The 24420-nt window shown below is 35.2% G+C and overlaps 2 protein-coding genes across 3 annotated transcripts in view; one reads left to right on the forward strand and one right to left on the reverse strand.

The window, feature by feature from the left end:
* The window catches only part of FTSJD2_4 (FtsJ methyltransferase domain-containing protein 2), a 32012-nt gene extending 28014 nt beyond the window's left edge, over positions 1-3998 (forward strand). Inside the window, exons 19-21 of the mRNA XM_051214098.1 lie at positions 58-167; positions 2184-2292; positions 3801-3998. Coding sequence (XP_051067225.1) covers positions 58-167; positions 2184-2292; positions 3801-3906 — 325 coding nt within the window. The 3' untranslated portion in view covers positions 3907-3998. The remainder of the gene's footprint in view (positions 1-57; positions 168-2183; positions 2293-3800) is intronic.
* A 4228-nt stretch (positions 3999-8226) lies between these two features.
* MS3_00006011 (uncharacterized protein) overlaps positions 8227-24420 on the reverse strand; it is an 81329-nt gene continuing 65135 nt past the window's right edge. The window contains exons 12-15 of one of the 2 annotated variants that reach the window (XM_051214100.1): positions 21057-21210; positions 20023-20108; positions 16853-17094; positions 13272-14211 (exon numbers count right to left, since the gene is read on the reverse strand). In XM_051214100.1, the coding sequence (XP_051067227.1) occupies positions 13678-14211; positions 16853-17094; positions 20023-20108; positions 21057-21210 (1016 nt within the window). In that variant the 3' untranslated portion in view covers positions 13272-13677. Of the gene's footprint in view, positions 10335-11527; positions 14212-16852; positions 17095-20022; positions 20109-21056; positions 21211-24420 lie in introns of those variants that run through there. The other variant, XM_051214099.1, reaches the window with a different exon arrangement.

The raw sequence follows: 24420 nt of genomic DNA on the forward strand, positions 1-24420 counted from the left end.
TTGGCACTATATATATATTCTGTCCAATCGTTTTTATTTATTTGTTCCTTGTTACAGACTACCTCTTCTACCGTGTAAGGATTCACCAACACTTGTACCAATGCATTGTTTACCCGATGGTTTTACATTTCAACCACATTCTTTGTTATTAGTACAACATATGACAGGTAATTAGGATATTAACAATTGGTTTGGATTATTATTATTGCTGCACTCATCTACCCCAAACTCATTCACTCACCATGTTTCCATTATATTTCAGTTGACTATTTTATTGAATTTTGTTTTTTATTTTGCTATGTCATGTTATTACAGATACTTCCTAAGCGTTTGGTTATCATTTTTGTTTTTAAAGCTGATTCATATCAAGAACTTGATACTAAGCTGGGAAAAATTCTCTGAAAACTCAAAAATGTTGTTCTAGATAGGTAGTTCGTGCAGGTTAACTACTTATTGACAGTACCAACTCATGATCCCATACGATCAGTGTGTTGTATACAACTCAAAACCCTGTATATATGTTCATCAATCTGTAAATTGTCACAATATAACACCGCAGTGAGATGAATATCAAAGTAATGTTAGTAGTATCTGTGTTAGCTAAAAAGCTCTATAGATAAAGAATATGATTTGTGAACAACGAATGAATCCACGAAATAAAAATTATAAAAGGATCTTGTAAATAATGATTTAAAGTAAAATAAAGAGTAAGTAGATCTGGATCATTGCAACTAATTCTGAGCTCTCACCTAACATCATCATCTCTTGCTATCGGTCACAATAATCGTCTAAATCCCAACTAGATTATCTGGTTACATTTCCTTCCTTCAATTTTCTTCCAGTCTACTTCTACACAGGCAAATATCGCATATCGAGATAGATTGCTGTGGAGGATACGTAATACATGTCCGACTTTCATTATCTCATAAACTGATTTACCACTGATCTCTCTAAAACCTTGAGTCTTACCTTAATATTGCTCACTTACTTGTTCGTTCACAATATATACGCGAGAAATCCTTCTAGGACACCTATCATTGAATAATTGTTTTCTACATTTGAAGACCACGTTTCACTCATAAAGTAAAATAGAGCGAAATATTGCACAAGGAACTCGCCTCCTTGTTGCTAACATTCAAACGAGCTTTCTGAATCGATACCGAACTGCACCAGAATATCAAACGTGATATTTTTGGTTCACACATTGGGCATAACATATTTTAAACTGTTTGCGATCCCTGATTGAGAAAAATTGTTCAAACGTCTCAATCACATCTTAATTCAAAGTCTCAACCGAAGCCGTTTGATTGAAACTGTCACTTGTCCTATAGCAAATGTTTACACTCGGATGATTCTCTAGTTTGAGCAGGACTATTATTCACTCTCAATTCAGGAAACAGAAAGTATCGGTAGAACACTACAGGGAACAAATGATATTTGTAATATCCCAATGAACTAGAAAAATTAGATTTCGTGACTCAGTTTAAGCCAATTCTTCATAGAATAAATAACCAAATTAAAATTAACCCAAGTTCAGAAATATAACAAAGGAACAAAACAAGAATATTAGATACCTTGTTCCGTCGTACTATTGGCTTACACTAAGTCACAAAACATCAGGAAATCTAATTTTTCTACTCATTGGGATATTATATTCTTTTTATTTATAACAATCTACCCAATGCTCAATTTATTTGAAATTATTAAGCCAAACCTTGGTAGTAGTAGTAATAATATATACTTTATGGAACAGTTCACTTGGCTTTGGAACACATTCCAGTTACCGTCTATTTTCAAGTAACCTGAGCTTCGATATCCCCTACAACGGTTTTTGTATTTTTATTTGACTAATTTATATTTTATTTTTGAGTCGTATCTTTGATGCGTCATCTTTCTTATTAGCAATGATACTGTTAATACCTCTACTAATGTGGGATTTTGTCTGACAACTTCATTTTTGTGCGCTAATGTCATACGACAACTTGAACCGTTGTGACTGACTAAAGATTCTTTTCGTTCTAAAGCATTTATAAAGGATTTTGCATTATTTTGAACCGGAATCGTTATATGCTTTATATGAAGTGACTTTTTACACGATCTAAATAGTATCATCATGTTTTGTTTAGTTGTTGTTCAGTAATTGATGAAACTTCACATTTCTATTTGTTTTTGTATGCTTATAGATAATTGGACTGAAGAGATTAGTAGGAGTACTGGAAAGGTGTATTACTTTAACCGAGTGAAATCTGAATCCACTTTCGATTTACCAGAAAGTGAACACTTGTCATTCACGTGAGTACACTGTTTTGAGTACTTTTCGCAATAATATAACTCAGCGTAATTACAAAGTACCAATTTGTATAGTCCGGGTCTTTGAAGTACTCTATTTTCATGGGGTTTGAACTGTCGACCAAGTGATTGAAAGTTGCATGCCTTAATGATCTCAATTGTTTCACTTACGTAGTGCTCCGATAGTGGTTTTTCGACAATTATATCGCATATGTTTGATTAGCCAGGTATTTATCGTTGTTGTTCACACTTAGAGTGTGACAGAAAAACAAGAAACGTAAATAGGTTTCTTGGTTTTGAAGTATTGGAGCTCCTAAATAATTTACTACATAAGTGTTTTTAGACTGTGTTCTAGAAAACTGATTCGATTGATAGTGGAAAGAGTCTTCACTCTTCAAATCAAATGGTTTGTATTTAGCCGCTCGTTTATAGCATCCTCAATGGAAGTCTTACAACTCTGCAAAGATGAACTGGATTGGTGACTACGGAGAGTTCACCTGCAGGATTTGTAAGAAACTGGTTTGAAACTAATGGTTCATATGTGTTTCGACATTTTGAAGAAACAAATGTACGAATGTTTTTTTTTTGGTTACCAGATACCACAAGATTGAATCTCCTGTGGTTGCTTCATTGTTTTTCTTTTTCGATTGAACGTTTTTGTCAAAAGCTCTCTTAGTGTCGTCAAAGGAAATCACTTGCTTTGTAATATTAAGTCCTCCCTCCTCCTCAGTTTATGATTGTTTCTAGATTAACTGACTAAATACTCAAGCTATAACTGAATATCTAGTATCATTTTTATAGATGCTTCTGATCTCTATGAAAACTAGTATAGCTTCTTTTACCTTCCGAATTTGTTCACTGTCTTGGGTTTCGAATATTGCAGTCAGTCAGTAAGAACGTAGAGCTTCGTACGTACGTACTTCTATTCGAGTTGCCATATCACATTACCACACAGATATAATTATCGATTCAAATCTCATAATGGTAGAGGTAGTAAGAGTATAAGCAGTAATCGGAGACATTAGGGTTTGAAGATGTTATTCAAGGAGTATAATCCAATGAAATAAATTTGGAAAGAGAAAAATGAAAGGGACATGAAGAATTCAGAAGATTAGAATTTGGGAGAACACAAAGAATGGATGCACCTGCGCCATTGCAAAAGATTTTGAGCCATGTCATTGAAGGTCTCTAACCATCGGTTGCTATCGTCTCACCGATTTCAACCAGGTAATTTACACCTACCAACATGACTCAGCCTACTTGTCAATGACTTCATGGATTTGTGCCATGTTTTGATCTAGCCGCCCCTGTCTTTCTTTCAACCTACTCGAATATTGCAAAGGTAGGTTTTTAGATTTCAGTCAACTCTATACCAAACATACAATACTTGTTTTAAATGGTTTAATATTTCTCTACTAATCATCTTTTATTTATCTATCACAAATTATTATCATCATGTCTAATTTCTTCACTCTTTTTTTTCTTCTATTCTCCTTTGATGTTCAATACAGCGATACACTATACACAAAACTACCTTGGATAACAGAACAAAAATATTATCCAAGTGTTACTACTTTAGTACAATATTTAGAAAAAATGTCAGATCCTTATTCATAGTTGCTGGGTGATATGCATATTTATTCATTGGTTCAGATTATTTGTTTTCAATTTCATTCTAACACACACACACACTCACAAACACTTTTTGTATGTTTCTTTTTTGTTTATTCATGAAGAAAATAACAATAACCTAATTGTTTGACTCGTTGTATAAATTTTTTTCTTGATTCGTAGTGTTTTATCGCAAAATATTTTCAATGATTTATAAGAGGAGTAAAAGATGATGATGATGATGGGAAGGGGGGTTCCTATTCAACTAAAAAGGTGGCGGTTTAGATTATTTTGTTGTTAGTTGATTAAAGTTATAAAATTAGTTATCGACAATTTTTTTAGTTTTGCATAAAATTTAATATTTGTTACTGTAAGTTTTTGTTTGGCTTCCTCAAGATTGTTTGTATCGTACAGCGTTTTCAAAGTTGATAACAACATCTTTTGTAGAATCCCATGAATTCATATGACATTTAGCCCTTTCTCTTCTCATATAATATACCCTTGTAGGTCAGGGTAATTTTACATTTCTTTTCAAAAGAACCAGACACGATCCAGGCTTAAACTTTATAACCTGAACAGTACAGCTCAATCCCGTTTCACAGGAGAACCAGACATCATATAGGCTTTAACGCTACAATGTGAATAGTACAGTTCAATCCTGTGGCAAAACCACACAGGTACCAAGCACCCTAATCTAATGTGTATAGTTGATTACAAAATATTAAAATGAAATTGTTTTTCAGGGATCAGTTTTCATGATTAGTAAAATTGTTGTCTAAGGTTATCCAAAACGATGTTGATGTTTAACGAGTAATTATGTTTTACATAACATATTCAACTTCTCTATCCCCTTATTAAATCAGTTCTGGATATTGGACTGTAATTTGTTCATCAAATGATTTCTTTTCGGCTGTTTGGAGTTATCCATAACTGTTTATTATGAACATGTCACTGTAGCGCAGCCAATTTATCGGATTAAAAACATAAATATAATGAGTGTTAGGGCTTGAAAAGGATTTCTCTACTAAAAATCATTTTGTTATATATCAAAAACTGTCACTAAATGAATGGAGAAATAATTAATGAGACCCAATATCTCAGTGAAAAAGAATGAAGATAATTCAGCGTAGAGAGTTTTCTTGACGATTTAATTTACCGAAGGTTTACAGTCATATTCGTCGTTAATTTCACTTGCCCCCAAATGCCCCTGTACAACTGAGAGTGGGGAGAGTCAGCTCTCCCTCTCGAAATGCTCTCACATGGTCGCGTATATACAACCACTGCCTTCTCGAGGCCGAGGTGTTGTTTACGAAATTGAGAGAACGGAAAGAAGGTTAGTGAATATAGAGGATCCACCTATGGGAGTTAGAAATTGTGATTCCAAACCAATCGTGCACATGGGCACCAGTACCCTGAAGGAACAAATAGTGTATGAACCAATTATTGGCCACCGACTACCATGGGACTGCATCTCCTTCCTTTGCTCCACTGCCTTGTGGACCAGACTTTTAGGTCAAAGGCTCCGGGTTTGGCCGTCGAAAAGAACCACCTGCTTCGTTTTGGGCACCCGAACAGTATCCCAGTCGTCACAGAAATCAAATGATTTATGTGGCGCATATGTATTTGGTGCCTCCTTGTACCAATGTCTACGTGTTAAAATAATTAAATCACTTGCTAAAATAGTAAAAAAAAGAATGATGTTGAACAATTAAACATTCTTGAAGTGTTATGTTATCATGTACTTTTTACGAAAATCAGATATTGAAGGGAAGTTATTTACTAATCGGTTTATAAGAAACTTCAAAGATAAAGACAATTGATCCACTTGAAAGCTATTAAGAACAACAGAATTGAATGTTCTAATGATGACCAATTGATAGTTGTAAATATTAATTGAAAAAAAGTAGAAATAATAATTTTTCATAGTAAAATCATAGATTACGGAAGATTGTGAAAGGAAGTTTACGGCTATGGAAGAATAAAGGATTCTGGTGAAGCAGAATGACTAGTATTGAATAGGTGCTTCAAGATAAAAGCTTTTGACAGACTTTCTCAATCCTTTAGACATGTATGTAGATTAATGTCCAGAGATGCTTTTCGAAAGGGCAGATTTATCAAACCAAAAGCGGGAGATTATCCTCCACACAATTACAAATCATGGACCGACTGGTAAATATAATACAAAGCTTAAGCGATTAGAAAGTTTTTCTCAGTGATCTCGAAAGTCTTTCAGAGTGCTACTGTAGTAGCTCTTTTAAATTGAGTTTCCATAAAGAAAGATTCCTCTTTGGTGCTATAGACACTGTTTCACATTGTTGTTTTGGCTTCAGATTTTTCTCAATAAATCTGGATTGTTATGTCTTCTACTTGATTGCTGCAAAATACGACATACAATTAACGGCACTCGGACGTGTGGAACCCCACAGTGGCAAAATCAGATGTAAGAAGCAGGGGAAGTGATTATAGGGTATGAATAAAAAAGGCACAGAAAAACGGGTACTCATGGTTATTAGCGTCGGCTACGACATCATTATAATTTGGCTATTGTCTAATCGTAGGATGCCACATCGATTTTCTAGACAGCTATAACAGGTTTCCATTGGATGGAATCTCTATGGTTCGTTAGAGTCTCCAGAGACTTGTGCTTTTCGAAGGACGTCCCAATATAGATATTCATTATTCATAAAAATCTGCTGCAATTTCGATATACATGGCATTTTCGGTAAAATTTCGTCTAGCCCTCTTGCAGAGAGTATAGATCAAGTTCCTCTTTTGCTTCAATTTCCAATGCTTGGTCCCATCGAGGACAATTAGTCAGTTTGTGAATATAGTGTTGTTTAGTGATTCATTATCTTTTATATACACTTGTTATTACAGAGCAGTTACTCACATCTAAAGAAGATTGGTCTTATGAATATGAGAATGAATGGATTTTTGGGATTATCTGTTTATTTCGATAAATTTGATTTTACAAACTGCATGATCTGTGTCAGCTTGGATTCTTAAAGACATGGGATATCCATATGTTTGTAAAGACTATCTAAAATGATACAAAATTATATTTCATTGTTCCTATATATTAAAGACTGGAATTTTTTTAAAATATAAAATTAGGTAACTGTGAGACATTTATACCTGTTGTTCAGTCAGTAACTTTTAGGTATGTACGTAGTCATAGCAATTATGCTCGTTATCAAACAGCTTAAAGAATAAAGCTTTTAATTAGCTGTTTCTGATCCGAATCTTGTTCCTACATTAGGATATCTAACCTTTCCTAACATTGTAGATTAAAGTCGGTTTTAAGTAACCAAATGGGTTTGATAATAAAGTGTTTTGTGTTGACTACAAAAATTCGTTTCTATCTACTTTTTTTCAGTTCATTATGCACTACACATTAAAACACCAGCAGTCCGAATCATATGACTGCTTTTTTTAACGCTACCCCAGTTTGCTAGAAGTTTAGAACATTTGCTTTTAGTATGACAGTGAAATGAAAGTCATTTGTCGTTTGTAGCGATACGTTAACAGAATACGATCTGGACACGAGATTATACGATCGCCAAACTGGATAGAGTGATATACATAGATACAATATCCGACTGACAATAGAGAACCAGGTTATATGTTTACGATAACACGTTACAAACTGTCTCCAGTTAATGAATCAAGGAGTAGAAATCGGCAATAGAAAGGAATTCACAATATTATTAGTTTTTCAACGTTTAACAAAGCTAAGTGTCTATTTCACCGTGTTCATAGGTCTATCACAGTCTACTGTCTTATGACACCAGTTTTCCATTAATGTTATTTTCGCTAAGTTGGCCGATGTCTTAAATTTATCATTATTGCATGGGTGTTTTCGTAAGTTTTTCTAACTATCGACAAGTACATATACTTTCAATCGACTGCTTTGTAAGATGGGTATTCGCTGGGTAGTTTAATATATGGAATGGTCAATCCAGTTATCCCATAAGAGATTCATGAAAATCAAAAGTTCCACTAACTGGATCCATTCGCCTAATCTATTTTATTATTCTTTTTAGACGCTATTAATTGTCTTCAAATATCAGATTTGTAAATTTGTCAACTTTTATATTGCTCATAGAAATTCTGAATTATCAGACAAAATAGAGTTATATTATCGATTAATTAACCACAGTATAAGTGTGTCTAACCAGTCATTCGCAAACTGATGAGAGGGTAATATAATAGTTATAACTTAAACATCCGTGATAATACATTCATGCCGTATAACACACAGTTGAAAATGAAGTGGGTACCAAATAATTTGTTTAGTTCATTTACGTCCATATGATGCAATCGTAAAGGGTACCCAAACCAAGATATGATATCAGTCTACGATATCACTAACTGGTGATCTCGATCATTCAAGTAATTTTACACTACCTAGTTGGAGTTCACGATGACTGAATATCTTGTGTATCAAAATCGACCAATAACCCGGATACATACATTCTCCTTTACACTAAGTTTAAACACTTACATATTCCTTGTATCCAGAATTCTGGTTAGCGCTTTTTAGCAAGTTAGTTTTCTACGGGATGGGTTCGCCAACTCTCCCCTTTACCCGCGCATGGGACTGGTAGTAGCCCCAGATGGGCTCCTAGGCAAGACCTCACTTGCATTTCTCAAGGCCAAAGAACACGTTACGCCGAGAAGTGGAAACAGAAAAACGTGAGAAGAATAAACAACAATTGGATAGAACTAGAAAGAAAGGCTCAGGACAGAATGGGTTGGAGACTGCTGGCCAGAGGACTATGCTCCATTAGGAGTAACAGACGTAAGTAGGTAGTAAGTGTTCAAAATTCAATTATATTATCCGTGCTATGTTTTTCTACCATCATAGATCACCACTTAACTTCTGCTTTATATATTTTATTCATTTAATCTTTTTTACGCTGTAGTTTGTAGCAAATTATGTCAACGTACATTGATGCTATCATATGCAGATGAAGACAAATAGTGTAGCAGTAGCCTCTGCATTATGAGGTCTCAACATACACAAGGAAAAAACCAAGGTCCTCAAATACAACACGGAGAACATCAACCCAATCACACTTGATGGCGAAACTCTGGAGGATGTGAAATTCTCCACTTACCTAAGAAGCATCATCGATGAACAAGGAGGATCAGATGCAGACGTAAAGGCGAGGATTGGCAAAGCAAGGGTCGCGTTCCTACAATTGAAAGACATATGGTACTCAAAACAACTTTCAGCCAATATCAAAGTCATAATCTTCAATAAGAATGTCAAGGCAGTTCTACTGCTCGGAGCTGAAACTTGGAGAACTACTACAACCATCATCAAAACAGTACAAGTATTTATGAATAGTTGTCTACGCAAGATACTCAACATCCATTGACCGGATACCGTCAACAACATCCGTCTGTGGGAGAGAACAAATCAACTTCCAACCGAAGAGAAAATGAAGAAAAGATGTTAGAAGTAGATAGGACAAACATTACGGAAATCACCAAACTGCATCACGAGGCCATCCCTAACTTGAAGTCGTTAAGGGAAGCGGAAAAGTGGAAGGCCAAAGAACACATTACATCGAGAAATATAAGAAGATATGAAAAGGATGAATAAGAACTGGAAGGAGCTGGAAAGGATTGCCTACGACAGGTTTAGATGAAGAGTGCTGGTAGGTGGCCTATGCTTCTCCACGAGGAGTAATAGACGTAAATAAGTTACATTGATGCCATATCCTACATCATATTTGATTAATTATCTTTTTTACTACAAAGAGCATTTATTAGAGAATTCACCAGAAAAAGAAATGGTTCACTCGTTAAAATAATCTGTACAATGATGCATTATAAATGAATACTAAGAGTTTATGATGTAATTTTCATTTGAAACCCGGTTAAGAAATCTTCAATCTCTCATTGAGCCCATCTTCAATCTTTTTAATAACTTCATGTATATATACGTAACACTTAAATCACAACTGTTCCACTGGATTTATTCATATTTACACGATTTGTATTGATTGTACAAATTCCTGATGGAATATGACTATTGATATTCTTCTTACTACCATTATTATTATGATTATCATTATGAACTAATAGTCGTCTTCCATGAAATTCTGGTGATAGAAATCGTCTTGTTTGTAATGATGATTCACATAATAATTGTGATGGATAATATGAAGTATAGTTTTGATTAGTCGGTGTTATATTGATTGAATGTGTTATATTCTTGAAATGATGATGATTTGTTGTATTATTACTTTCTGATATATCTTCTATTAAATTTGATGATTGTTCATTATTAGGCGCTATTGTTGTTGTATATTTCATAAGAAGTTCACGACGTTTTCTTTGAGAATAACAACATATTATAAAGATACATATTGATGCAAGAATTAAGATTGTAGCACATACTATTGGAACTAATAAACGTGAACCTGAAATGAAACACGAGAGAGAGAGAGTAATATGTAATCATTTGTGATCTTAAATATTATTAGTTTGTGAAGCTATCGCTGAATACTGAATTGATCTACTATATCTTGAGAACATATTAATGAAATACAATATAAAAATTCCGGCCGTTGTTGCTATCTTAACGTGGTGGTCGAGTTATACTGGCTGGAACAATCGTTTCTCAAGGTTCTACCATGCCAGACAGGTCGGTTGAAGAGCGGTAAGAGTAAAAGCAGTAAACCTAAATTCCGAAGGCGAAGTCGTACTGCTGACTGTACAGAGGTATGGTGGCACTGAGGTGTTTTTCTCTGGGTTAGAAAAGGTCGACCCTAAAAATGCACACCTCGCCTTATCCCACGGATATCCGTCTCCGGTGGTAAGGTCTCAACAAGTACGGAGCTAACACAAAAATGTGTGTGAACGACCTCAAGCAGTTATCCATTGAGCACTGCGGTCACGATCTCAGGTCACTAAGACCAATTTTAACCCAATTTCTTTTTCAGGTATCTCTAGAAGAACCCTTACACGACATGGACAACCGGGAAGTGATAACTAACCTCCTACCTCTAACAGCTTTCAAGATCACTGACTGACTGATGATGATATAAAAATATCGCGACTGAAACTTTTCTTCATGTACGACTCATTCGTACCGATAATCATATTCTTTTAAGAACAGATATGTCCTGTTAGTGTAATAATAAATATTTGAAATACTTATTTATGTTATCCAAACAAACTTTTGTTACGTAGGTATTTCTAACAAGGTTATATTCAAATATCTGAATTGTTGTCACGTTAATCTCATGTAATGAATGGCTGCCGTTTTTGTTTTGTCCTATTATTTTATAAAACTCAATAAACTTACATTATGTACTATATGCCCCAAATCCAATGTAAATTCCGATCCAATTTGCCTCGTACCATAAACCTAACCTCAAACCTGTGTTTTCACTATTCTGAGAGTAATTATTCTAAGATGCTTATATTCAAAAACCTTACAACCTCTTCGTATTCTTCACCTTCTAAGGGAATATTTCACAGTCATAAAGTAGTACATAGCAAACTATCACAATAATAAGTAAACAGACAACTGATATGCATCACAATCATGCAGAACAAGGGGATTGAAAGTTATTAAATTGAATTACTGTTTAATAATATTTACACTTACCAAAATCATTTTCATTTACAACCATTGTATCAACTTGAATTTCAATTATACCAAGCAATACTCTATGCCAATAATCATCTAACTGATCAGTGCCTAAAATCATAGACATCGGTGGTAACGGTATGCCTTCATCATCATCATCCTCATCATGGTTACTGTTATTATTGGCAAACTCATAATTCCTGTCACTTCCACTATTGAATAGTTTCAAATTATCATTACGTAATTTTAAATTAGTTGATGCAGCTAAATAAGCTTCTTTAGATAAATTTCTAGCTAATTCATGAATAAATGAATATTCTCTACCATCTGGACCAATTCGAACTTGATCATTCAATGAACTAAGTGTTACCTTTTTTAGGTAATGGGAAAAGAATAAACATGAAATGTATTGGATAATATGTCGATAGTGTATACAAGGACAGATAATTTTGTTCACTGAACTGTATCCAAACGGAAACTAATAGTTTTCCTACCGCTATCTCTCGAATCTTTAACATTAAATTTCTGTCCGTTAGACAACACAATCGCATCAGGGAATACAATTCTGTGGTAGCTAATAACTAGAGCAGGTTCGTGCAATATTTATTTCTTTGAGACAGTGTAGTTTATTTACATTACTGTCCGTATCCACAGGCCTGGTTCAAAGGTAAGACTGCCAACACAAAAACATGACCCACAAGAATACTACAAATATAAAAAATGACGTGATGTCAAATCACACAAAGGAGTTACAAATGCCTCCGGTTAACCAACGAAGTTGATGAAGATTATCTAGCATACGCAAGCACGATTATTCTACAAGCTGATCACTTTAAATTAAATGGATTATCAAATGATCAGTTTAAATGTCCATCATTTGTTTTCTAGACTACAATTACCCACAGATGCTGAAGTGTGAACACGATTACTATTCTGCTTTGAAGATAATGGAATGACATTACAAATGATTACTACAGAGTGTGAACACCTGGTAAATCTAAAACATGACACTACAGAGATAGAAGCTAAAGGAGGAGAAACCTCAATAAATTATAATAATCATTCTGTCAAACCAAGCAGACAAAATACTGTTGGTGTCAGCAATCAACGCCAAGTGAAATTACGGTTTTGTAGTGAATAACATTTCACCAAAACTTGTCGTTATCTAAATTACTGATGTAATGTCTGGTGTATTCTACTGATGTCGATAGATAAAAGTAGTATGTATCACCAATCGAAAGTGAAGTGCCTTATGCCAGAAAGTTAAGAAGATCGAAGAGAAGTGAACGAGAACAGAGAGTGAGTGGTGTGGAAATGAAGGAACAATGAAGTCTGACACGATTGATTGACATTTTTCAAATAAAGAATTTACTGTTTGGTTCTCAGATTTTACCGACATATTCTGTAAGATTGTGTTTAAATACATTTGGTTGTCCCCACTTGTGGGAACAATCAGGGCAGATATTATGGATAATACTGAATAATCAATTATTGAATTTAAGTCTATGATCTAAATATATGATGCTTACACTAAGAGAATTGACACTCCTAGGCTTAATTCCGTCTAGAGTCATTATGTATGTACGTGATGTCGAGGACTTCCAAAGATATTCAATCCTCCATTGTTTTTTATTGATGCTTTCATTTTTAAGAATAAAAAAAAATCAAGTTTAAGTTATATGATTAAAAGATGCCCCCGAGTGCCCTAGTACGGCTGAGAGTGAGGAGAGTCAGCTTTCATATGACCACGTGCATACAACCACTTTTAGGGAGGTCCTACTCACTGCCTACTCGCGGTCTTACTATTGTTTACGAAATCGAGAGAACAAAAAGCTTTAACCGCGTTGGTATTGGTGGATATGGAGGATCTACCTAGGTGTGTTGAAAAAACCTGATTGCAAACTAATGGTGCATATAGGCTCCAATATATTGAAGAAACAAATGACGTATGAACCAATCGTCGGTCAACAGATACCATGGAACTGTATTTGCTGACGTTGCTCTACTGCCTTATGGTTCAAACGTTTAGGTCGAGGGCTGCAAGTGTGGCCTCCAAAGAGAATCACCTATTTCAGTTTGAGAACCCGCGCAGTATCACAACCTACACACAAAATAAGTGCCTTATATGGTGCATATCTATAAAGATAAATAATCTTCTTCAATAATACTTATTTCACATCAAATACCAATAAAATTAAACTTACTTCTATTATATTTTGTTGTTCTATAGAATAACCAGCTTTTATATCACAACTTATACCGATATCCAATTTCCCACGACCCCCATCATCACCACCACCATCACCACCACTACTACTACTACTACCATAGTGATGATATTTTTTTAATGATGGTAAATTTTTTACAGCATTACATATATCATCAATAGTTGTTGAATAAGACATACGTAATTTAGAAAAATGTAATAATAATCTAGCACAATGATTATTTAATATAAAACTATTTGGTCGACAACCAGGTAATGATTGTTTAAAATAATAATTAGGTAATAATTGTTTTAATTGTCCCTGTATTGATTGACTAGCATTTAAACAAATTGTACGTAAATAACATGGTGGTACAAAACAATCATTATTATTTAAACCATTTGATGAGATAATATGACATATTTCACCATTTTTACAAGCGAAACGATCATTCTTTCCAATAATTTGTAAACATGACCAATATCCGCAAAAATCCTAAAGTGTAGAAATGAAGTGATATGAAACAATTTAAATAAAGTTTTACTTAATTCTAGAATCTATACTAGTTGGAAGTTATTAATATCTTGCCCTCAAATGCGCTCGTATGACCGAGAGTGGGGTGAGCCCGCCCTTCCTCTTGAAATACTCTCACACGGTCATGCGTATATAGCCTCTGCCAGGGAAGTCCTACTCATTGCCTTCTCGTGGCGAGGGTGTTGTTTATGGAAATGAGAGGACGAAAAGCGAATGTTCGGCACTTTAACCGGATCCAAAACCAATAGTGCACATGGGCTCCAGTATCCTGCGGGAACAAATGGCGTATGAACCAATCGTTGGTCACCGGCTACCATGGGAATGTATCTCCTTACGATGCTCCACTGCCTTGTGGGTCAGACCTTTAGGTCAAAGGCTCGGGGAGTGGCTCCCTAAGAAAACCACCTGCTTCGGTCTGGACACCCGAGCAGTATCACAGCCCTCACACAAATCTAATGAGATTTGTGTGGCGCATATGTATCTGATGCCTCCTTCTACCAAATTCTATGTGTTCAAATAAATAAATAAATAACTACTCTGTGTGATTATAATCATTATATGCTCATTAGTGGACAGTTTCCAAGAGGTATTTCTTGGAGTTCCAGTGAAAAGTAGTGATCAGTGGAGTTAAACTGGGTTAGTTGTGAGATAGTAATTCACTGAAAACAATGGTAGATGTGTCTCTTAATTTCGTGGATTAGTTGAAGTTAGGCATTAACTGTATTCGATGCCGACTGACTCAGTAGTCTAGAGGTTAAGCGTTCGCACGTGAGACTGATATGTTCTTGGTTCGAATTTCGTGAGGCGAGATCATGGCTGCGCATTGCTGAGGAGTTCCACAATGGGACGAAACGGTTGTTCAGTGCTTCCATGTTTTCCATGATGATCTAGCTTCAATGAACTCATGAATTCAACAATTAAATTACTATAATATCCATAAAGCCTCTTTCTAAGTTATCAATATGGTGTATCTGCAAACTAAAGAGAACTTGACAAGTTCAGTTCCCTAATTGAATGGAACTGAACGTTTAGCTTAATTCTAGTCCTAAAGAAAAATTTCTATACCTGAACTCTGAAAGGAACAAAAACTCTGAGGGGAGAGGTAGAGAAAGAAACTTCACTACTTTTTACAATAAGAAACGAAATTTGTATGTTTATGAATGCTGTTGATATTCTGAAGGCTTTAATGGAACAAACTAAATTTAGTATCAAAAGTCAGTAGTTATTCAGTTGAGATATTACACAATCCATCGTTTTTCTAGACCATTCTATGAAGCTCGTATTAAAAACTGGTTACATGAATTATTTTCATACTTTTCCCAACTGCTGGAGACTTTCTTGAGGTGTCCCAACAGGACTGATTTTATCTTAGTGGAAAGAATCCAATCAATAATATGGAGTAGATGAATATCACATTCTTTACTACTCAGTGATTAATTAGTTTAAATATTTCAGATTATCAATCACTCTTTAAATTGATCAGTGATAGCATCATTGAATACGATCATGTTTAAGATTGTTTCGCACCGATGAATGAATGTAAAATAGAACGAAAGTTAGATCTAATGTTGCTTAAATAAAATTGTTCCCTCTAGTCATAATGACAAGCTATTTGAATAAACATATTTCTGTTATGAGATAGTGGAGAAGGTTTGTAGCTCAGGTGTATAATTCTGATGGAGTTTTGTTTTCTGAGCTGGATGGTTTGATTGTGGAGAAGTAGGTAGAAGTATATCTGAAGTTTGTGCTGATGATGTCGTACAGAATAATGATGAAATCTCCACGACCAAACTATCCAGCTCTGAGAACGAAACTCCATCAAAATATTTCTCTTATCGATTCATCTGTTTTTTCTGAATGTTTAAATGAAAATCTCCATTCAAATGGAATAAATTCACTATCCTCATCTAGATTTTCATTCATTTGCTGTTGAGGATATCAGATCCTCAGAACTCACTTGGTAAATACCATATTTTTGTAATTTTCTAGGAATTTGAATTTCTTGTTTTCGCGCCAAAAACGCTCATTTTCACCTTCATGTCGTAATTCCCACTTGGGAGACTCTTGAACTCTATTGGTTCATTGTATCTTTTAGTGTGCTATTTTGTAACGCTTCCCAAGGGCAATTTTATGCTGTGTATATACGTTAGATTTGTGTCTGTTGTTATTACTTATGCTTCTATCTGCTTGTGGAATATATTTCCACATTTCGAACTTAGATTCCTCTCTCTAGTTAGCGAGGCTGGAACGCGTCAGAATAGCTAGCTTACTGGTCTTTGGTCATAGAGTCTTTTTCCTGTTCTCAGACTAGGTAAACTCGTAATCTCTTCAAATATAGCATTCCCACAATAAAATATGGGTTTATTTTACTCAGCAAATATCAACTTGTGAATACAAAATTATTATTTAGTAGTAGAGGAAGGCCAAATAACACATTACGTCGAGAAATATAAGCAGATATGAAAAGGATGAATAAGAACTGGAAGGAGCTGGAAAGGATTGCCCATGACAGAGTTGGATGGAGAATGCTGGTGAGCAGCCTATGCTCTTTCACGAGGAGAAACAGACGTAAGTAAAAGTAAAATTAGGAGTATATACTTACATCAGTACATATAATTTGTCCTTTATTACAATGACATTGTTGACAACTATAAGTCCAATTATCATTATGATCATAAATTCGACCATAAAAATTACATGCTGGAGGTTTTGGTTCTGTTTCAATGATCACTTCTTCACAATGTCGACCATATCGTTGTTCTGGACAAATACATTCATATGTTCCAACACGATCAATACAAGTTGATCCAAATGAACATGGATATGAAGCACATTCATTAACATCTATAAATAAATGTGAAAAGAGAGTTAAAAATAAACGAGCATATACTAACTTTCAAGTAATATTATAGGGTTTATTATGCATATTAACATTTGTGAAATGGATAGGAGGATTTTATAGATCAAATTAGAGTGTAACAATTAGTCCAAATGATTAGATATCAAGTTTTTGATTGAGATCATGAACCGATTGATGTTAGACCATCACAATTCAAAACCTGGAAGCACTGTACGGCCGTTTCGTCGTACTGTGGGACTCCCTAGCAGTGCGTATCCACGATCCCGCGAGCGGGATTCGAACCCAGGGCCTTCGGTCTCGCGCGCGAGCGCTCGACCAACTGGACCACTTAGCAGGCATCCAATGGTGATAGTTTCTAACATCAACCAATCCATGATTAGATATCAAATGAACCAGTCAGTCAGTAACAACGTAGAACTTCGTACGTACGTACATCAGTTTGAGTTGCCACACCACATTAGCACGGAGATGCAGTTCTCGATTCGAATCCCGTAGTGGTAGAGGCAGTAAAAGTATAAACAGTAATCGGAAAGATTAGGGTTTGGAGATGTTATTTAAAGAGTATAATCCAGTGAAATAAATTTGGGAAGAGAAAAAAAAGAAAAAAAGGAACCATTTTATTGATATTAAGAGATTGTAGGTAGTTGGCCGGAAAACATGAATCTAGGTTACATGTTAGTTTGTGTGTTTATCAGCAACATGTCCCTGCAATCGCAGTACCATGGGTGCTCACTGCTCGGAATGTCATGCTAGAACTAAATAAATGTCCAATGATTCATGATATATAATAATACTCTAACTGTGATCAATCTATGACAAATACAACCAACATTCATTAATTTAGTGGAGGCATTTTTCACTATCATCAACTAATATTGAATGAATGAATAAGTATTGTCGATCTTATATCCGAACAAAGAATAAATCAAGGGTAACTACTAGGAATTATTTATGAACTATTATTAAATACATTCTTATTAGATAATTATCAAGTAACTAGTTTATGGATATATGCTCATTCACTTCACTTCCACTTGAAGTTTGCGCTGATGATGTCGTTCAGAAGAACGATGAAAGCTCTACGACCGAACTATCCATTAAAATATATCCTCATTCCTTATATCATAAGCTTTCATTTGACCTATTGGTTACTGTTATACGAGTTACTATTCTTAATTTATTCCCAATCTATTTAGTTACAATCTCCTGTACTCACAGCCAATTTTAGCTTGATCTTGTATAATTATTACCTTTTTTTATTTTACGATGTGATGCTGTCTGGTTTGCTTGTATATAAACAACGTATATCTGAACTATATGATTTATACAGTGGAGGCTGAGATTGTTTACTGGATTCAAACGGGCTAGGCTAGACATGAAAAATTAATAAGGATTCAGAGTTGACTCAACGCTGCTAGTTCAGGTTGATATGTCATTAGTATGGCATAGTGCCAATGTCATATACGTTGGTATTCTGATTGGAGATCTTGTCACGTGATAATCGACAAGGGGATAACATTCGTAATAGTAAAGCATTAACTATTGATCAAACTCTAGTTAAGTTAAATTTCCATTCAATCAACTTTACTTCTATTCACTAAAGGTTAGTAATAATGATTTGACTTGAAATCATAAAAATTCAACTTCGATGAAGGAGGAAAACGCTCGAATAGTTCAACGGAGAAGATACTTTTTACAACCTGACCATTTACAATGAACCAAATGTAACATTGAAAAGGAAATATGAATTTGTGAACTAGAATTCCTCAACTTCATTTGACAGACTATCAATCTAATTGATGCTTATTTGTTGAAGAAGATGATGCATTGAACGGACTTCTCAGTTAGGATTGACAAACATATTTCATATTTAATTAATTGCCTTAAAAACTACAAAATCACTTGACTGTCTACTACTTCAGTCAGTTTAGAGAATTTTACCAGTTTGTCAAGTGTAATGTTTGTATTAATGTGTCAACAAGTAATTGGAGAGACTATAATTTATGGACGAACCAATCAGATTTAAGATCACAGATCTGAGATTTTGGCGCGAAATTCACTCTTTCATTAGTCTAAATAGAGTTTTGGCATTATAACTGATGTCGATTCGTGATAAAAACTATAAATGTAATTCCTAACCCTTACCCTCAACTGTAAATCATCACTGTAATTCGTCACGCTAGTTTATAACCCTCATTTGGTTCTGATTGTTAGGTGGACGTTCTCAAGGTCACTTAAGCGTCGCTCAAAGGTTATCCATAAATTATAGTCTCACCCAAGTTGTTTATAATTATAATGGAACCTGGTACACTTTTACTTCGTCCCACATTCATATATAGAAATGAAACTAACATAATAAATATCACAGTCAAAGATAATAGTATCTACTTTAGGCCTTTCTAACGTCACTACCAATTACAATTTTGGATAAAGTAGGAGTTGGATTCCGGCTCAATGGTCCAGAAGGTTAGGCGTTCGAGCGCGGGGCTAAAGGTTCTGGGTTCGGATCCCGCGAGCGGGATCGTGGATACATACTGCTGGATCCCACAACAGGACGAGAAGACCGTCCAGTGCTTCCAGATGTTCAACAGTGGTTTGACATCAATCCGTTTATGATCTCAATCAAAAACTTAATAATCTCCACAACCCCTATACTGATAAAGTAGGAGTGTTGGACATGTAGTTGACAACTTTGCCAGGTAAAAAAAATAAAGGGACCTTGGTAAAAAGACATCAACTAGAACATTCAGGATTAGGAAAAAAATCAATAAACATAGAAATAGATCTTGTTCATTGAATAATAAGTAGAGAACAGCATGAAAAATTCGAAACGATTATCACCTGAATAGAGATAGTTATTTCAATGGAAAATCATATTGTAATCATTAATATCCTCAACATGTCAAACTTACTTATTCTACAGTCTGTTCCAATGAAACCTTTAGGGCAATCACATTCGAAAGAATTAATAAGATCTTTACATGTTCCATTATTATAACTAAAAGATAAAAATAAGTGAGTAAATAGACAGAAAATTAATAATAATTACGAAACTTAATAGTTGACATCATGAATCAATTGAAGCTAAGCCACCATAAAAAAAACTGAGAGAGCTGGTTGACCGTTTCATCCTACTGTGGGAATCCTCGGCAGTATGAACCTACGATCCCGCATCGCGAGATTCAAGCAGAGGACCTACAGGTCTCACACGCGAACGCCTAACCTCTAGACCACTGAGCCTGCTGGCATCCGACGGTGTTAGTGTCTTACTTCAACCAATCCACGAAGTTGTGCCACGATCCACCATTGTATTTAGTGAATTACTGTCTCACAACAGACCGTTAGATGCCGCCTCAGTGTTCTACAAGTTAGGCGCTCGCGCGCGAGACTGATAATTCCTTGGTTCGAATCTCGTGAGGCGAGATCATGGTTGCGCACTGCTAATGAGTCCCACAATATGATCAAAAGGCTCTTCAGTGCTACCAGGTTTTCCATGATGGTCTAGCTTGAATGAACTCATGATCTCAACAATTAAATTACTATAATATCCACAAAACCCCTTCTGATATTAATTACGAAATTATTTCTAAAGATACTTTTCATCACGACCTGTCCACAGTTAGAGAATCATTGAAGACTAGTAAATAGTGGCTTAGTGTTTTGTCTCAGTTGTTCACGACTCCGTCAGGGATTAAATTTAGAAACTTTTAACCTCTAGATGAGTGCGTGTCATTTATACTGTTGGGTTGAAATCCAAGTTGTTCATGTTTCAAATTCCAGCTAGTTGAACAACTGGAAAGGATTGTTCAGGTCAGAGTTGTATGAAAAATCCTGGTGGATGACCTATGCTCCTCCAAGGGAGATAACAGGTGTAAGTATGTACAGTAAGACAATATTTTTTATTCGACCTAAATTGAACAAAGTTGCGTATATTATGTGAACCCACCATGGCATTGAATTACATTCGTTAATTTCATTTTCACAATATTGACCATCGAAACCAGGACGACAGATACAATTGAAACTGTTACCTAAATCAACACATGTAGCACCATTTTTGCATAGATTTTTTTGTACACATGACCTTGTTTCTGGTCGACCTAAATTTGGAAATGAATGAATAGAAGAATTGAATGTTTAAAAACTGGATTATGTAATAAAACTTATTATTATGTCAATCAGTTTCGACTTATTTCAAACCATTTCTTTACAATAACAGGTTTAGTCAGTCATGATCTCAACTATTGAAGTCACTATAATATCCACAAAAACCCTTTCTGATATTAATCAACATATGCTCTATAGTGGCTGGCTTCAAGAGATATTTCCTGGAGTTCTAGTATGAAGCAGTGACCATTGAAGTTCAACTGGGTCTGTTGTGAGATAGCAATTCACTGAAGACAGTGGTGGATGTATAGCATTTTTTCGCGGATTATTTGAAGTTAGACATTAACACCGTTCGATGCCGGCCGGCCAAGTGGTCTAGAAGTTAAGCGTTCGCGCGTGAGACTGATAGGTCCTGGGATGGAATCTCGCAAGGTGGGATCGTGGCTGCGCACTGCTGAGGAGTTCCACAATAGGACGAAACGGTTGTTCAGTGCTTCCAGGTTTTCCATGATGATCTAGTTTCAGTTGGCTCATCATCTCAACTATTGAAATCATGAGTAAGCTGGAAGATCCAAACTGTTATCCAAATTATTATCCATTTCTTTCGTACCCATTATCCCACAGATGAATTCAACCTGTAGATGATTGAGCTGTAATGCAGTGGCCTATAATTTCAAAGTTATTTAATTTGAGTAGGGTTAGATAAATGAAGATTTAAGGAGATTTGCATGAATTCAATTTATTTAATAGTTGAAATCATGGAAAACCTGGAAGCACTGGACGGATGTTTCGTTCTAGTATGGGACTCAATTTATTTACTTTGGAATATATTCTTAAAAAAGGCCTTTTCTGTAAATGAATAAAGATGTTAAGTCATGCAATTTCTAGACATGTCTTGGATACAGAATATCAGGTAAAGATCATGAAAATCTTTTTTTTTAAAAAAAGAATAATTCGTATACAAGTTCTAGTCTTTTGAAGTGTGTGGATTGTGGTTCTTTCATTGTTCTTCTTGAAGATGTCATCAGTATAAACTTCAGATAGAAGTGAACACTTCACTGCATGACCGAACCATCCAGCTAAGAAAACAAAATTATCAAAATCATACACTTAAGGTACAAATTTTCTCCACCGTTCCAGAATGTTCTTCAGAACTTCATATTTATTTATTGACAACAATAAATCTAAACATTTAACTTGGTTATCATGATCCTAGATTCATTATCTTATTAAATATTCATAATAAACCTTAGATAAGAATCATTACGGTAATTGTTGTATCTTGTGGACTGCAGATTAGACAGCAGCGAATTATCGATCGGAACAATGACGCGTAAACACGTAAGAACGACCTAGAGTCCCGATTGGCCCTGCTTCCCTATCTAGCTCAGCTAGTTGAGTCCAGAACGCAAGTCTCAGCCTCTGAGATACGAATCATCATAGTTCAAACATACTCTGTTTATATACCAATCAAGCAGACCACATCGTACCATAAAATAGAAAATAACATTTGTACAATATTGACCAGTAGGAAGACGACACGTGAAATAAATATTGACCAATAAGAGAACAATACCATCTCCAAGTCCAAGAATAGCATTCGACTTAATAGGATAATTTTTGGGATATTTTTCTGAATATCCCAACAGTAATGATTTACAACTCCCCTTTTTTGATCATTTCAAACATGTAAGAAATTCAGAATGAATTCATATTCGACTTAAATCTTTGTTCTTATTCTTTTTTTAAAAAATTTAATAAACATCATTGATTGTAAAACAACAAATTTAGTTGCCATGATCATAATCCAATAATTTTGGCAGAGTAACTTTCGATCGGCGGATCGCCAAAGCAGGATCAGCCTATTTACAATTGAAAAAAATCTAGAACTCAAAACAGCTGACAATCAACACCAAAGTCAGAATTTTCAATACAAATGTCAAGACAGTCTTACTGTATGGGGTGGAAACTTGGAGAACTACGAAAGCCATCATTCAGATAATACAGGTGTTGAATAACAAGATCCGTTGGCTGGACACTATTAACAACAACCTACTGAGGGAGAGAACAAACCAGATTCCAGTGGAGGAAGAAATCAGGAAGAAGCACTGGAAGTGGATAGGACACACATTGAGGAAAGCATTCAACTATGTCACAAGACAAGCTCTGACTTGGAATCCTCAAAGCCAAAGGGGGAGAAGAGGAAGACCAAATAACACGTTACTTCGAGAAATGGAGACAGACAGACATCAGAAGAATGACCAACAATTGGGTAGAACTAGAAAGGAAGGCGGAGGATAGAGTGGGTTGAACAATGCTGGTCGGCTGCCTATCCTCCATTAGGAGTAACAGGCGTAAGTAAGTAAGTAATTTTCGAATAAGCTAAAAACATGATAGACTCGACTCACTAAATATTCAAGCTCATATATCTCTGCGTGCGTTGGAACGACAATCGTTATATGTGTATTAGTGAGTTGTGTCTAATATAGTCTTGGTTTGTCAAAAAAACAATCTTCAATCTCCTTTCAGTTTTCTCATCTTGATAGTAAGTTTGGTGTAAATCAAAAGTGAACAGAATATAACAAAGTAAATAGATGAATTCATTTCTCAATTCCCTTAAACTTTTTACAGTACAATGTCGATTTCTTCTAAACATTGTTATCGGTGTCGTGTCGGTTGCCATATTAAGCCCACACAGCTTATTCTAACTTCCGGGCAAACCAATTTATTCATTCTTCTCGACCTTCATGTTGACCTTGTTATTTATTTGCTTATCAACCATGACTGTTTTTATGTAAACGTGTGTGCATTTCTCATCTTACTCATAATAGGTTTGTAGCTTGTTTTAGTTCAGTCTATAAATATAGATTAACGCTTGATTAAGACGAGTTGGCTCACATGCCATCTTCACTGCGCGTCATCTCCCTCCATTCTATTCTCTTCGCTTCGTTTCGTTTCTTCGGTCGTTTGTCTCAATCAATAATTGTACGAAATATATGTATTCTAAAATCCATTCTCATATTTGATTTATTTGATCCCGTTATTGATTAACGCGATTTAAGACCATGATTATATACGATAAGCAAAATGAATGGTAACTTTGGGATCCAGTTATGGACCAATACTATGAGTATATTTTTTTATCGTCAGTCAGTCAGTCAGCTACAACGTAGGACCAGGCACATATATGCATCGGTTCAAGT

This window comes from Schistosoma haematobium, chromosome 2 (genome assembly GCF_000699445.3).
Source record: "Schistosoma haematobium chromosome 2, whole genome shotgun sequence".
In the NCBI taxonomy this organism is placed as follows: Eukaryota; Metazoa; Platyhelminthes; class Trematoda; order Strigeidida; family Schistosomatidae; genus Schistosoma; species Schistosoma haematobium.